At 58.7% G+C, this 14,626-nt stretch overlaps 2 protein-coding genes across 2 annotated transcripts in view; one reads left to right on the top strand and one right to left on the bottom strand.

Annotated features, from left to right (window-relative positions):
- The window catches only part of AUP1 (AUP1 lipid droplet regulating VLDL assembly factor), a 134,503-nt gene that overhangs the window by 48,423 nt on the left and 71,454 nt on the right, over nucleotides 1-14,626 (top strand). The gene's annotated exons all lie outside the window — the stretch shown is intronic.
- LOC137855362 (dedicator of cytokinesis protein 2-like) overlaps nucleotides 1-14,626 on the bottom strand; it is a 72,682-nt gene that overhangs the window by 36,207 nt on the left and 21,849 nt on the right. The window contains exons 19-27 of the mRNA XM_068679438.1: nucleotides 14,294-14,391; nucleotides 13,835-13,924; nucleotides 13,659-13,759; nucleotides 13,407-13,541; nucleotides 7,920-8,031; nucleotides 2,516-2,586; nucleotides 2,147-2,253; nucleotides 1,852-1,979; nucleotides 1,325-1,396 (exon numbers count right to left, since the gene is read on the bottom strand). Of these exons, the coding sequence (XP_068535539.1) occupies nucleotides 1,325-1,396; nucleotides 1,852-1,979; nucleotides 2,147-2,253; nucleotides 2,516-2,586; nucleotides 7,920-8,031; nucleotides 13,407-13,541; nucleotides 13,659-13,759; nucleotides 13,835-13,924; nucleotides 14,294-14,391 (914 nt within the window). The remainder of the gene's footprint in view (nucleotides 1-1,324; nucleotides 1,397-1,851; nucleotides 1,980-2,146; nucleotides 2,254-2,515; nucleotides 2,587-7,919; nucleotides 8,032-13,406; nucleotides 13,542-13,658; nucleotides 13,760-13,834; nucleotides 13,925-14,293; nucleotides 14,392-14,626) is intronic.

A 14,626-nucleotide genomic window follows, 5' to 3' on the forward strand; every position in this document is an offset into this window, starting at 1 on the left:
TCCTGGTTACTGATATCTGGGACAAATTGCAACGAACTTCCATAAAGCCAGCAAAATGCCGTCACACCCCAGCACAATGGGTCCTGCTGCCACAGAGGCAGACCAGCAGCTGGAGGAAGCGTCCTGCCGAGCTGCAGCACGGGTCTGTGCTGTGCTGAGGTGCTGCAGGAACAACCTGCACCCACCGCTGCCAGGGACCTCGCGTGCTCCGATGGGGGCTTGTCCGGAGGGGCGGTGGTGGAGGGCGCGTGTCGGAGGGACGGGGCGCAGTGACCGAGGCACGGGCACGTCTGAGCACCAGGTGCCTCAGCCTGGGCTGCAGCTGGGCTGATCCCTGGGGGGGGCACACCTCCAGCACCAGAGTCCATATGGGAGAAAATCTGCACAAGCCTAAAGCTCGGCTATCCTGAGCCAGAGCCGCTGTCAAGGCGAGCTGTCAGCAGGTGGCTGTGTGTGCGCAGGGAACGCCGCGGTGTGAGCACGGCCAGCAGCGGGTGCGGATGGAGGGTTCAGCTCCGCAGAGCCCAGGGCACGCTCTCAGCACCACCAGTCCCATGGCAGATGCTGACAGAGAGCACTTCAGCGTGGCACTGACATGCCTCTGCCGTGTGAGAGCTGGCACAGGACCGCTGAGCACAGGGAAAATGAGTTACAGCGCCAGCCAGGTGTCCGTGCACTCCCCAGCTCACACCTCTAAGTTATAAAGTGCACTGCTGGTTTGCTATAGGCAGGAAAAGCTCAACGCCCAGAGCCAGAAGCTGTTTGGTTACAGCCTGGACTGAACAAAGCCAGCTCTGAGGCTGGAGGCAGTGGTGCCTCCCAGCCCCCCTGTGCAGCTCTCGCTGTGCCCCGGGACGTGTGTGTGTGTCCGTGCCTTCCACCTGTGCAGCAGGGGGGCACCGTGGGGGCTCTGAGTGAGAACCTGGCCCACAACCCACACACAGCTTGCCCTCGCTCGTGCCGTCCCAGGAGTCTGCTCCTGGTCCCGCACAGAACTTTGCTCCTCTAGGGCTGGGTTAGGTGCCCAGCGGAGATGCCCAGGGAGGACTGAGAGGGAAAATGCAGGCGCTGGGTGCAGACAGCAAGCGGCCCCGGGCGACCAGCCTGGAAGGCAGCGGCAGTGATGGCACAGACATCCTCATCCCAGCCCTCAGCTAGGGCTCGCAGCACAGCCCGGAGTCACCCAGCCCCATCACCCACGGCTCCGGGGAGGCGTCTCCATCCCTGCAGCACCCCAGCCCCACGCTGTGACCCCCGGCACCAGCACCGGGTCTGTGGCTGCCGTGGGAGGCGGAGAAGCCTGGCCCCCAGGAGAGGCACTCACCAGCTCCGAGTCCCCACGGTCCCGGTGCCGCTCCGCACCCGCGCTGCCCCGCGCCTGCTGCTCCTCTGCTCTCTGCAAGACAGAGCCTGGCGTCAGGGCGAAGCCCAGCAAGGACAGCACCTTCCCACCTGGGGCCACCCCGGGGATGTCGGTGTCACTGTTCCTTCTCACAGATTTTTGGAACAGCACCACATTGTCTGCTGGCCAGAAAAGGGACGCTGCTCCTTTGTGGGGCTTTGGGCAGTGCCGGCACTGCCCTGCAGGCAGGGGGAACACGCACAGGGGTTTCAGGGCAGCCCTAGGCCAACTCAGGCTGCCCGTCGGTGGTTTTAGCACCAGCCCGGGCAGGTTCCTGCCATGACTGGTGGGCTACAGCAACCCCATTCCACTTAGGATGGGCCTGGATCAGCCCCACCAAGCCAAGGGCAGCAGTTTGTGCTCAGCCCTGCTCCGATGTGCTCCACCAGGTGCTTTCCAAGGTGAATCCTGGAAGGGGAAGAGGGCCCGGCAGAGAAGCCAGGCTTTACCTTCTGGGCCTTGTAGAGCACCTCCAGGATGTTGCTGAGCAGCTCAATGCAGGCGTCTTCCTCCTCTCCCTTCTCGATCAGCTCCTGGAGGATGGGCACCGCTGTGTGCAGCAGCAGCTCCCGGCACTCTGTGGGAAGGAGGGGGCGCAGGGCTGGCGGTGTGTGCACCCCAGCGCCCAGGCTGCCAAAATATCGGGGCAAAGGGGGGACGCCTGTGGCGGGGACGTGGCCGTGTCCGATCAGCCCTGGCAGCACAGGGCCGGGCCACGCAGCGAGCACCGTGTGCTGCTCTCACCGTAGGACTGGAAGACCTTGGTGTTGATGATGTTGGTCAGGGACTGCAGCTTCTGCTTCAGCAGGCGCTGGGGGAGCAGGTTTCCGATGAAGTCCCGCAGCAAGACCCTGCGATCCAGACAAGAGGATTTAACGAGCATCAAAACACCAGGCTTGTGGGAACAGGGGGTGTCTGCAGCCCCAAGCACCCACAGCCCCCTTCCTCTAGGACAAAACCACTGGGGGAGCCAGGTGCCAGCTGAGCCCCACAAAAAGTGAGCAAACGCTCCCCTGCATCTGCACAGGGAAGGGGTTAAGGAGGCAGAGCCCCCCGCCCTGTGCTGGGGGCATCCTGCAGGCAGAGCGGAGGCGGAGGGCTGGGGACACCTACCCCAGCATGGAGGAGTCAAAGATCCCAAACACGTCCTCCAGGATGGAAGGCAAGTACTTCAGGGCTGCTCCCTGCAGAGAGACGAGTGCTGACTGCCGCGGCGTGCCCGTGGGGGTGATGGACGGACAGACAGGCAGCACGCAGGCAGGGCGCTGACCCCGTCCCTCCCCACCTCTCCCACCCACCCCAGCTCCACGGCCCCTGCTGCCAGCCCCCCACGGTCACCCCCTCGGGAAGGGGCGTCCTGCTGGCAGCAGTTCTCTCCTGCTACATCACCCACACCGAGCAAAGCACCTGAAATCGCAGCGATAACACGTGTGTCTTGTAAATGATTGTTTCCAGCCTGTGCTGTGGAGCCATAGAAAATCCAACTGCACCAGGCACACGGCCGCTGGCTGGGGCTGCCTCTGGAGCCTCCCAGCACTGCTCACGGCCACTGCAGCCACAGGGGGGCTGCCGGAGGGGCAGGGGGCTGCCCGGAGCCCACCCTGCCCTGTGCTCCCATGGGACTCCAAGGGCTGGGGGCATACGGCTAGATTTTTTTAGAAAAGCAAGCACGTGGGCCACAAATCAGTCTGCATTAAAATCTACTTCATTATGTTTGCAACGTGGTTAAATAGCATCAAGAACTTGCCGAGTTCTGCTCCTCTCTAACTCTGCTGGGGTGCCTGGTCCTGCAGGCTTCCCTGGACTACGCTGGCACCAGAGCTGCGACCCTCAAGCCTAAGGGGTGCCCCAGCTGGGATCCGACAGTTTTGAGTCATGCAGAGGGGCTGCCGACGGAGCTGGATCCTCGGCGGGCGACAAGTCCAGCAGCTCCAGCATCGCTGTCCCTGCAGCTAAGGGCTGGGACTTGGCACCCCCTCCCACACAGCTGAAATCGCACCAATTGTCATCACACACAGCACACCCCGAGCCATTTCTGCAGCTCTTGCAAACCCTGCTCAGGTGTTTCCGTGTCCCCTGTTGTGGATGAGGGCAGAAAGCTGACACACGATCCACAGCAGCCTCGTCACCTCCTGCTCCCCTCTCCAGGCATTTGTTCAGTGCCTCTTGGTGCACACACCCACGGACCATCTTTTGCTCCTCTACCCAGGCCCCACAGTGGCCTTGCCGTCAGCTGGGCACTGCTGGGGCTCCCGGAGCCCCCCGGCCCCGCTCCCATCCCAGCTGTGACCCAGGAACACCGCCCACACCCCGTCTGTCCTGCAAACAGAGGCTTCTGAGACAAGAGCCAGAGTCCCTGGGACCCCAAGGAAATGCCCATCCCAGCAGGATGCCTCTCCATTTGTAATGACTTTTTTTCTTTTGTACCGAGAAGATATATAAAAAAAAAGATTAAAAAGTAGTTATTTAAATACATTTATACGATGCTAATTTTAAATAAGAATATTTTACAAAGTCAGACAGTTGTTAGTCTCGCATATTATGTCAGTTATCTTATTCAGTCACATTCACAACTTCAGAAAAATCAGCTAAATTTGATTTTTTTTATTAAACTCCATGCTTAAGTAAAGCTGGACTGATTAACATTAATTTTTCTGCCATCCTTTAATGCTGTATTGATTACACCCTCTCCATGACAGAGCCAGGATCCACAGCCAGCCTATTCTGTCTGCAGCTGGCAAGGTCAGCTTGCTCACCTTGTGAGATATGAGATAATATCAGAATTTTTCCCATTCCTTTTCCTCCCAGCATTACAAGACTCCCTAAGAATCAGCAACCATGTCTCAGTATGGCTTTCTTCCAGAAATTGCTCCTGGCTTTTATGTTAGCTGCCGAGGTCCCCCCCCGGTCGTGCAGAAGTGGGCAGCGTTTCTTCCACTGCTGAGGACCGAGGAGGGCACCAGCCTGCCCCCAAGCACCAGCCGTGCCCGATCCCCCTCCCAGCACAGGACGGCACCGCTTGCTGCATGTCAGCTCCTGTGCTCAACCCCTCGAGCCGCCGTCCCCAAGGTGTCCCCGAGGGCAAGGGCACGTCCAGCACAGGGGACCTGCCCGTGGTGCTCCCCGTGCAGGCTCTCTGCAGGCGCTGGCTTGGCGCGGGCCCTGCAGCAGATGCCACCCATGGGACTCCTGCCAGTGCCCAGGCAGCTACAGGGAGCACTGGGTGCCATCCCACCCCAAACCTCAGCCCATTTAGGGGCAGAGGAAAGCAGGGCCCTGGGAGCAGGCAGGGGCTGGGTAAGGCTCCCCTCTGGGACCCCTCCTGCCACAGTAGGAGGCAGCCCCCACAGCCTGCTGGAGCCAGGCAGGGCTCTCGGGGCGCAGGCAGCCCCCGCCTCCTCCCACACTGGGGGCAGCCACCAGGTGCCAGCATTTACTGGGGGTGCTGGAGGTGTCCTTGGCTCTCTGGCCAAGGGCTGTGCAGGTTCATCCCTGGGCCCCGTCCTGCCCAGCGCTCAGCAGCAGCTAAAGGAGCCCCAGTCTCCTTTCCACAGCACAGAGCTGTCAAAATAGTACAAAACCTCGCCGCCTGAAGTAGTCCAACAAAAGACTGGCTTTCTCCACAAAAGAGGTGGCCTTTGAAGGAGTGTTGCAGCTAACAAGCTATTATCAGCCCTGCCTTGGGCTGATCAGATAATTGCAGCTTTAACGACAGGAGTAGGCAGAGCTGGATGAAGCTGCGACGCTGACGTCAGCCCCCGGCAGATCCCGCGGGTGTCACCTGGGGCTGCGGGCTGGGAGCTGCTCCTGCAGCCCGACACGAAGGGGTCTGTCAAGACGTCGCAGAGCCCACGTAGAGAACGATAAAAATAAAAACCAAAAAGTTCTCTCCTTAGAGCAGCCGCTGAGCACGTCCGGGATGCACCAGCAGGTAGCTGGGCTCCAGCTCCAGGCACGGGGCAATGGCCAGGCTGGGTGGAGGTGCCTGCAGCCTCCCAGCACTGGCTAAAAACAGGGCAGTGCCCCCGGTCAGGGCCTCTGGAGTCAGAAATGTCTTTATGTTTAAATGATCTTGGATGGATTTTTTTCTTCCGCAGAGCAGTGCTGCTGTTCCCAGACTTGTGCAGACTTCCAGCATCAGCAGCCTGCTCCGAGGAGCAGCCACAAGGAGCTCCATGGCTTTATCCCATGGGACGGGGTGGCAGGCGCTGCCTTTTGCCTGTTTCACGAGATGCTCCCTCCTTCCTGGCTCAGGGGACACCTCCAACAGCCCCGTGCAGCCCCTTCTCCTGCCCCCCGTCCCGGCTCCCCACACCTCTCCTTCCCAGGACACCGAGCTCTGCTCTGCTCTGCCCAGGAGATGCCAAATGGAAGCTGCCCCATGCACCCAGTGCCCCTCGCTGAGGGTGCTCCAGCCCGGCTGCACGCTCTGAGACGTGGGTGCCAGGCAGGCTCATGCAGGGATTTTTACCATGGCAAAGGATCTTTTCCTCCTGATTCCCTTCCTGATAATTCCAACTTCCAGAGATCGGTGCTAGCAGTGAGCTGACGTTGCCATAGCACTGTCTGTTCCCATCCGCCAGCGTGCTCGTCAGCTCGCACCCATCACCGGGCGTTTAAAGTTAAGGTGTTTCTCGCTTTTAAAGCCATTTTCCCATTTGCACTCCAGACTGAATAATTTCACCTGGGCACTCCAGCACGCAGCAATACACTTTGTCTGACCCGGGAGGACCCCAGCACTGGTGACGCTTGCAGGCCCCCACACAGGAGCAGCGGGAAGGAGAGGACGAGATGGGTCTGACACAGCACAGCCAGTGTGAGCACACCGCGATCGGCCAAGGGCACGGCCACACCTCTAGCACCGAATCCAAGTCACATCTCAAAACCGAGAACTTTCAAGTTGGGTGCTGACAGCGACCCTGGGGAGGCCGAGGTGCAGCTCCGCAGTGCCAGCAGTGCCGTGGCAGTGCGCTCACACCACCCAGGAGCTGTCACCGTGCCAGCGAGGGGGACAGGAGCTCTGAGCCACGGGACTCGCACCTCCAGCTGCTCCAGCAGGCCCACAGAGGAACCGGGTGCTTCTGAGCGGGACGTTTCACTTAGAGAAAACAACGGAGATCTGCTGGAGGAGCCGGAATCTCCCCTGGTCCCTCTGTGACCATCACAGCTCCTTTCATGGGAAACGCTCCCACTCAGCAGCTGAGATCCTACTGCAGAGCGCAGCCGTCACCAGAAAAAAGCACAGCCTGATTCTGCAAACCCAGCAGCAGCAGAATGAGCACATTTCTGAACCTCATCCCAAGTGTCTCACAGGTCACCCTGGGTGGAGGAAGCACCCCGTGAGCCCTTCCCCCTGAAAGAAAGGATCCTGCCCTGAAGCCACAGCAGTGTGACGGTGCCTAATGAAATACCATTTTTCAGTCTGTTTTCTAATGCAGGTAGGTCATTACGTACACCCACAAGGCCCCAGGCACACCAGAACTGTCCTAGTGCTGCAATAAAGAGAAGTTGTCCTGCTGAGGCCGGTACCACTGCCTGCCTGGTGGCGCGGATTCACCCGGACACCCATGGGCGCCAACGCGCTGAGGGGTCTGCAGTCACGGCAGCCTCAGCTTCGGGAATCTCTGTCCCCGTGGGTCCCAGCCTCACATCATCTGTGTGTCCTGCTGCCCGGCGGAGCCTCGTGGCTGGCTTTGTGCCGTTACCATCACTGCTATTCCTGATCCATGCACGGGGATGCTTGGTCTGGTGAGGCACAGGCTGTTCTCCTCGGCACCTGGACAGTGGCACCTTCACCCTGGACGCGTTTGCAAAAACTGTTCCTTCAGGCCTGAATCGAGGTGCTGAGCGATGCAGAAATCACACAGGTGAGTCTGCAGCAGCCTGGTGAAATCGCAGCCAGGTTACCATAGCAGAGAGTCTCTAGAGCAACAGTACCGAGATGGAAATTGGAACGATGATCGGTGTTCTGAGGGGCAGGAGGATGAGGAGGGACAGCCCCCTTCTTCATGAGGATCACGGTCATTATTGATCTCCAAACTACTTTTTTTAAATTATTATTTAATTAGATTCATTTATAAGGCCTTATTTAAGAATGCCAACAATGCAACACAGAAACAGAAGTCCCTTGTGAAAAGAAGGGAGAAGCTGCCAGGCTGCGGGTGCTGCAGCCGGGGCCCGGGTCCTCCCAGCTGGGTGGCCGAGAGCACAGCCCCGTCCCATCCCCATCTTTCTGCATCTGCCTCCCCTCTCATTAACCTCACAGAGCACAAACAACCTCACCACAATTCCTGCGCAGCACCTGCCCTCTGGGAACACGCTGCAGGCAAACAAGGTGCAGGACCAAGCCATGACACAGGCGGCACCACCCCAGTTCACCCCGGCTGTGGCACCACGTCGGGACAGCCAGTGCCCAGCTGGGCCACCCCCTGCCCGTCCATCTGCCTGCCCGTCCGTCTGTCTGTCCCACCTCACACCCCCAGCCAGGCCCAGAGCTGGAGCCCACCCGCCCGCATACCTGGGAGAGCAGCGTGGGCCCTTCCAGCGGGGACTTCATCAGCTGGTTCAGGGTCTGGAAGAGCCGCTGCAGCGAGCGCTGGAACTCGGCCGTCTCCTTCCCCTCATAGAGCCTGCAACAGGCAGGGTCACCCCACGTCACCGTGCTGCTCCTGGAGCACCGGGCACGGCGGCCAGCTCGGTCCCAGCACTGCCCCGGCCATCGGTGGGACCCAGAAGCAGCCAGAATTAAAGGCTGCAATCTGCTCCTCCACGGGCTGTATATGTACCACTCGTACATACCCATGTGTGTACACATAGGGATTTATGTGCACATATGTACATATATACACACACACACACACACAACGTGAGAAACAGAGCCGTGTTTTTGCAATAGAAGGTGTTTTTGCAGTGGAAAATTCCACTAACCTTATATTCAGAAGTGATTGTGCAGCACAGCAGCGTGGAGTATGTAAAGCAGATAAGGGGAAGGTCCCACTGCCCGACAATAAGGAGCATAGCTAAGAAAAACAGGATGAGCAGTACGAAATCAGTAAAAACAAAAAATTATGGGCCCTCTAATCATGAGAAAAGAAGGAAAAGAAAGGAAAAGGAGAAAATAGTGGTTGGTCAAATAAAAATGTACGTCTGTGGTATAGAAGTGCGTCGAGTAGGCTGTGAACCTGTAGTACTCAGCCAACGAGGAAACGGGAGAAATCAGGTGTCAGGTACAGGGGATGTAGGGTTAGGATAAACTTGTACTGCCGCTCCTGCTTGCAGGACGCCCGACATTGCAAGCACGAATAAAACGGCTTCACAGAAGGTCCTGTCTGGAGAAAATTATCGAGACTTTTCTCACGTAACGTACACACAGCTGTATAAAAGCAGCCTTTTACATGACTTTGTACTGCCCAGGCCACCTCAAAGGAGGTTTGTATTCTCCTGCCTCAGCTGGAAACCAACGGAGCCCTCCAGCCTGAACACGAACCACACGACCAGCCACAGAACAAGCTAAAAAAAATAAACTAAACATGGGAAATCCTGGCCACGTGAATGGAAAACCTTCAGGAATGTTACAAAGCAGCTAGGTAAATGCCAAACTGCAAGAATGGTCACCACCACCACAACCCACTGCGGCCAGCAGGCCATGTTTGAGCTACTTCGCCCAGACCGTCCGCGTGCTGCGTGAGCGGTGCAGGCACGGAGGGTGGACACTGGCACGGGGGCACGGACCTGCCCGCGGTGCGTCCTGCCCGGCCCGCTGCACGGCTGACCCGCTGCTGCTAGAACCATGTGTGCAGCAGCAGAACGAATGAGAGCGTTAATTCCTGCTTACCAGCTGCTTTGTCGAATCTGGGTTTTGTAAAAATTTTGCTTCCTTGTTTCATAAAATTGCAATTGGATTGTTCTGGTTTCAAATTCATCTTCCCCTTCTGGTAAATGAACCCAAGGGAATGTACAAAACATCATAGGCTTAACAGCAGAAATAAGCCTGTGAATTTGACTGAAGCATCTTAGTTTTGCTTTTTTTCTTAAAAAAAAAAAAAAAAAAAAAAAAAAAAAGCATTAGCTGAATAACTGCCAGCTTACACCCCTCAGCTAACACTGAAATGAAACTAAAATTGAAATTAACTCGAGGAAGTTCCATCCCTCTCACCCTGAATGTACAAAGTCACGTAAATATGAGGTTCCCCAGTAACTCTGACGTTTCTCAGAATCCCAATTCTGCAGCCTCGGTACTTTGCTTGGCCCAAAACCAAACATGAGACCAGGAAAATTAAAGAAGCCTGTATGCGCAAAATGAAATGCAGAATGCATTTCATTGCAAAATGAAATGAAGAATCACATAGAGGCTTTACTCTCACAGCAATGATATCATGCAATGAGCATCGTTTATTAGAGATCTGTCAGGTTTTTCACATAGTCCCTTTATTTAATGCCACTGCCCGCAAACAACTGGCATAAATTTTCAAGCTCACCCCCACTGCAAACTCTTGCCTACAACATTCTGTATCCTTACACCAGAGAGGGCATACATGAATATGATACACTATGTTAACAACTGTAGGATAAATTATCAACACCGATTTCTGAACTTTTAAGTGCACAAGGACCTAACCAGAGCATGATAAAGCAGTCAGAGCACGCATCGCGATTAAGCTGAGACAACTGCTGGTTTGCGTGGCTGCAGCAGACGTGTGTCAATGCGGTCCCTCACTGACCACTGACCTGCTTGGAGGATCTCACAGGAAGCCTGGCAGGGGGGACCCAGGGGGCGCCCAGCCCCTCAGCCTGGTGCACGGGACCCTGACGCACACCCAAGCTCACGGCACACCACGGGAGGCCTTCTGAGCACTGGCAATTAAGCTAGGCTGGAAAATGACCTGGCCACCAGCACGCTAAGCAACTTAGCATGGGCTGCGATGAAACAAGTGTGCATTAGAAACAAACTGTGTGAAAAACGTGGTTTACTTGGGAGGAGCCAACGTGGTGCCCAGGAAGGGCAGCGCTGGTGCAGCGGGGTCAGGATGCGCACAGCCGGCGGGCACGAGGGGACACGGGCAAGGATCGGCCAGTGCCAGGTGGGAGCAGGACCCTTGGGCACCCAGCCTGGGATCTGCAGCTTCCAGAGAACTTTGCTTGCGCCCAGCAGCAGTCAAAAAGCCGGGAGGAGTTAGCAGGGAGGAAGCAGAGACCAAGCGCAATGTCCAAACCCTGCGGAGCTCCTGCAGGGAGGGGACGGGAGATGTCCCCTGCGCTCAGAGGGGCTGGCAGGGAGCGCGGCTCAGCCGTGCCCATCCCCAGCACAGGGCAGAGAGGGGGGCACAGGGCAGCACAGGTGGATGCAGTTGCTCCGGCGGCAAAGCAAGCTCTGAGCTGGGCGCTCCAGCACCTCCTGTCCTGGGGAAGGGGGGCTCGGCTGAGGGAAGCCCCTTCCCCATGCCGCGGCCACAGAGCTGCTGAGTGAGCCCGGCAGCAGCAGGAGGTGGCTTCGGTTTCACATCGGAGGCGCTGGAGCCGCTCACCCGATTCTGTCTGTGGCATACATAATGAAATGGATACAGCATACTGCAGTAACTTATTATAATTACAATCTAATTTCTTTAAATTATAGACTGTGTACAAAATTTAGTACCATTTAAAGTATTTGGAAGATCTGAAGAGTCTGTGTTATTCCACTGTTAAGATCACTAAGATAAAGGGAAGATGAATAAAAACTAAATGTCTTCAGGGATGTCTTTATTTTAATGCTAACTAATTCATACGGCTGTTTGCAAATGCTCCATATAATTAATTTTCTTCGCCAGAAGCCTTATAAGCTGGGGAATGTGCCCTCTACCTCCACTTACAGCGAAGCAGTGGGTGCCTGAGCTGGATGCAGGAGCCCCCAGGGCCCTCGAGCAGCGGGGCCACGAGCGTGACCCAGGGACCGCGGGCGGCAGCGGTGAAGCCGGAGGCCGGCAGCAACACGCACGGGCAGGCACAGCACGCTGCTGCACGCCCACACAGCGAAGGCTTTGAGGACAGCAAAGGGAGGCAGTGAGGACAAAGCAAAAACGGGGTCTGCGAGCCTATCTTGGTGCCAGGACCCAACGCAGCTCCTGGCTGCTGTGAGACACGGCAGCTGCCTGCACACCCAGGGGTCCCTGCGTGTTGCTCGGGGCCTCGGGTGACCCAAGCAGCCCCGCTGTGCTTGCCACCACTCCTTTTGGCTCTCTGGGACACGGGCAAGAGCCGGCACACATCCCTGCGGCACGGCCAGGGGCTCTGTGCTTGGTGCCCAGCTGCCCTGCGCGGGGGCAATCACCTCCAGCAGTCACCGGGGCGGCCCCAGCTTTCGGTGCCTTGTACTGGGAACGAAACAGGAACGTAACCTGCTTTTCCTGATAACTCTGCCTACTTGTATTTTCACAAGTTTCTGCTGGGGAGTTTTATTTGTCCCACCACGCTCCATGTGGGTGAGGACGGGAACCTAGGGACAAAGGACACCAGGTCCTGGATGACCCCAGAGGTCCCCATGTGGGAGGACTTTTGACTTATCCTCAGCAGCACCAAGGGGCACGTGGCCCCTTGTGCCGCCCGCACTGAGCCGTGGGGACAAGCAGAGGGGACAAGCTGTTGGGGCAGGGCAGCTGGAGGTGTCCTCCAGGTCCTCGGGCTGCCGGCGTGCTTGGTTTTGCTGCAGCATGAGGGACACCCCCAGGACTGTGAATACACAGGCTGCAGTTTAAATGATTTAAAAGCACAGTGACAGGCTGAAGTGTGACTGGGCAGCTTGTGAAGAGGCCTGAGGAGCTGTATGCACCGGCAACTGCAGAGGGAGAGGGTGCTTCGTATCGACCCTGTGCTGCTCAACTTGTCTGCTTGGTTACCCGTGTGCCTGTGCGCTCCCTGCAGAGCGCTGCAGGAGTCAGGAGGTGACCGAGCACCCCCAGCCACCAGTGGTGCTGGGGCACACGGGCAGGACCAGGGCCACGGCCACACCGGACCCAGTGTGGCCAAGAAGGCCCCGGGCAGCTCCAGCAGGCGAGGAGGATGAGGATGGGTGCCAGGGCTGCCAGTCCCAGTGCAGTGCTGGCTGCACAGGGCAGGGGCTGCCGGGGGAGCCCTGCTGCCTGCAGCACCGCAGGCTTTTAGGAGTGCATTGACAAAAGCCATCTGTCAGGAGTGGCTTAGGCAGAGCCAAGCCTGCCCTGGGGCAGGAGTTTGCTGCACAACCTCTGCGTGTCCCTTCTGGCCTTACTTTATTTGGCGCTATGATTAACAGCACACAAGAAGAGCTCGCTGCTTCCCGGAGCCGACGCGTGCAGCAGTGGGAGCCGGGGCACGCTGAGTGCTGCAGGGGCAGAGGAGAGCTGCCAGCACCAGCGGGGGAGCGGGGGCCCTGCCAGCCGGCCCCAGACACGGAGCTGCTCTCACTCACACCGCACCCCGACACTCCGGCAGCAGCGGGGAAGCGCGATGTGGTCCTGCAGCAGTGAACCCGACAGAGACCCAGCTACAGGCACGCTTCGTGCTGTCACCAACCCGCTGCCTGGCTGCCTGAGTGCTGGGCGAGCCCGGTGACACGCGGCTGCTTCCAGGCACAGCGTGGTTCATGTGAGACCACATCGCCCCGCGGCCCCGCGTGGAGGCACTCCCGCCCCGGACATGGACGGCACTGCTGGCTCCGGTGCTCGACCGCAGCCGCTCCAGCAGCAGCCAAATCAAGCACCAAATGTGGCAGAAAATAGATGGAAACCTCAGCAGGAGGAAATGCAGCGGTGCAGAGAGTCTGGCCAGGAACCGGCCGACGTGGCAGCACCTCCCCAGCACACCCAGAGCCGGGGTGCCACCCATGGGTGTCACATCACACCCAGCACCCACACCAGCACCAGGAGGCACCAGCACCACGTCCCCAGTGCCGGTCAGCACCAACATTGCTCCCACAGTGCACAGCCCCCGTGGGACCCCTCCCCGACCCCCCCAGACCCATTGCCAGTAGCTGGCGTTGCACGGTACTCACTGGGCGAAGAGGTGCCTGGAGCGGACGATGAACTTGAAGATGTACTCCAAGGCCTTGAAGGTGCGCATGAGCGGCTCGCAGGGCTCTCCACGGCTCGCCTGCTCCACGTACTGCGTCAGCACCGAGATCAGCTTCCTGCGGGACAGGGGCACCGGGGGGGCTCAGCGGCTTCCCTGCCACACGGACCTGGGCTGAGCCCCCTCCCGGATCACCCCCCCTCCCTGTCTCCATCCCTCCTGGCACCCGCCGTACTTGTAGGCGAGCGTGGCGCTGAAGTGCTGGCGGATGTAAGCCTCCAGGACGGCGTTGAAGTGGTGAAATTTCCTGTCGGCCACGAGCCCCACGATGAAAACCTGCGGAGAGGCCGCATGGCTTGGCATGGGGCAGCCAAAGCTCAAAGCTCAGCAGGGAAACAGGATTCTGCCTACCAGGGCATCAAAGACGAGCGTGTCATAGACATCCGTGTCTGCGTTCTCCATCATGATGGAGAACAAGGCGTCCAAAGTGTCCTGGAGGAACTGGGGAGAGGAGAAGACTGTGAGGGCTCGAGCACTCGCTCCCAGCATCACCCCAGCCCTGACAGAGGAGGTACCCGTCCGGCACAGAGCCGCCTGCGGTCCCTTCCCAGCTGTTCTCCATTGGAGGCATCCGGCCCTTTTCCAGGACACAATTCCCCAGCCTGACCCGTCCTGACTGGGAGCCCGGCACCTCCAGCCACCCACCGTGCCAGGAAGCCCCCAGCACAGACACCGCCAACCCCCAGCAGCTGCTGCACCCCCCAGCCCCCTGGGGGAGCGAGAAGCCAGAAAACACCCGGGGGCTTGGCAGGGGAGATGCAAGCAGGGAAGGGCCGGGGGGCGCACAGGCGGCAGCAGCCCCTCTCCTACCTTGATGACTTCTCCTCCGTCCACATTCATCAGCTTCTGCAGGTTCCCCGCCAGGAGGCTGGGCTTTGACCGCCACTTCAGCAGCCCCAGCAGGTTGACTGTGTGGGGACAAGGTGAGGGTCAGCTCGGCCTTTGCTCACCCCCAGGCTCCGCGTTACGGTGCCCGCAGCCTCACCGCTGCCCACCCACCCGAGCGATGTGGCAGGGGCTGAGCAGCCTCCCTGCGACCCCGAGCCCACCAGCCCCATGGGGAGGGACTGGGGGGACATTCACGGGTGGCCACACTGCCCCCCCGTAACCTCCGTAGCCAGACCATTGTGGGGCCAGGACCCC

The sequence above is a fragment of the Anas acuta genome, chromosome 4 (genome assembly GCF_963932015.1).
Source record: "Anas acuta chromosome 4, bAnaAcu1.1, whole genome shotgun sequence".
NCBI classification, from domain to species: domain Eukaryota; kingdom Metazoa; phylum Chordata; class Aves; order Anseriformes; family Anatidae; genus Anas; species Anas acuta.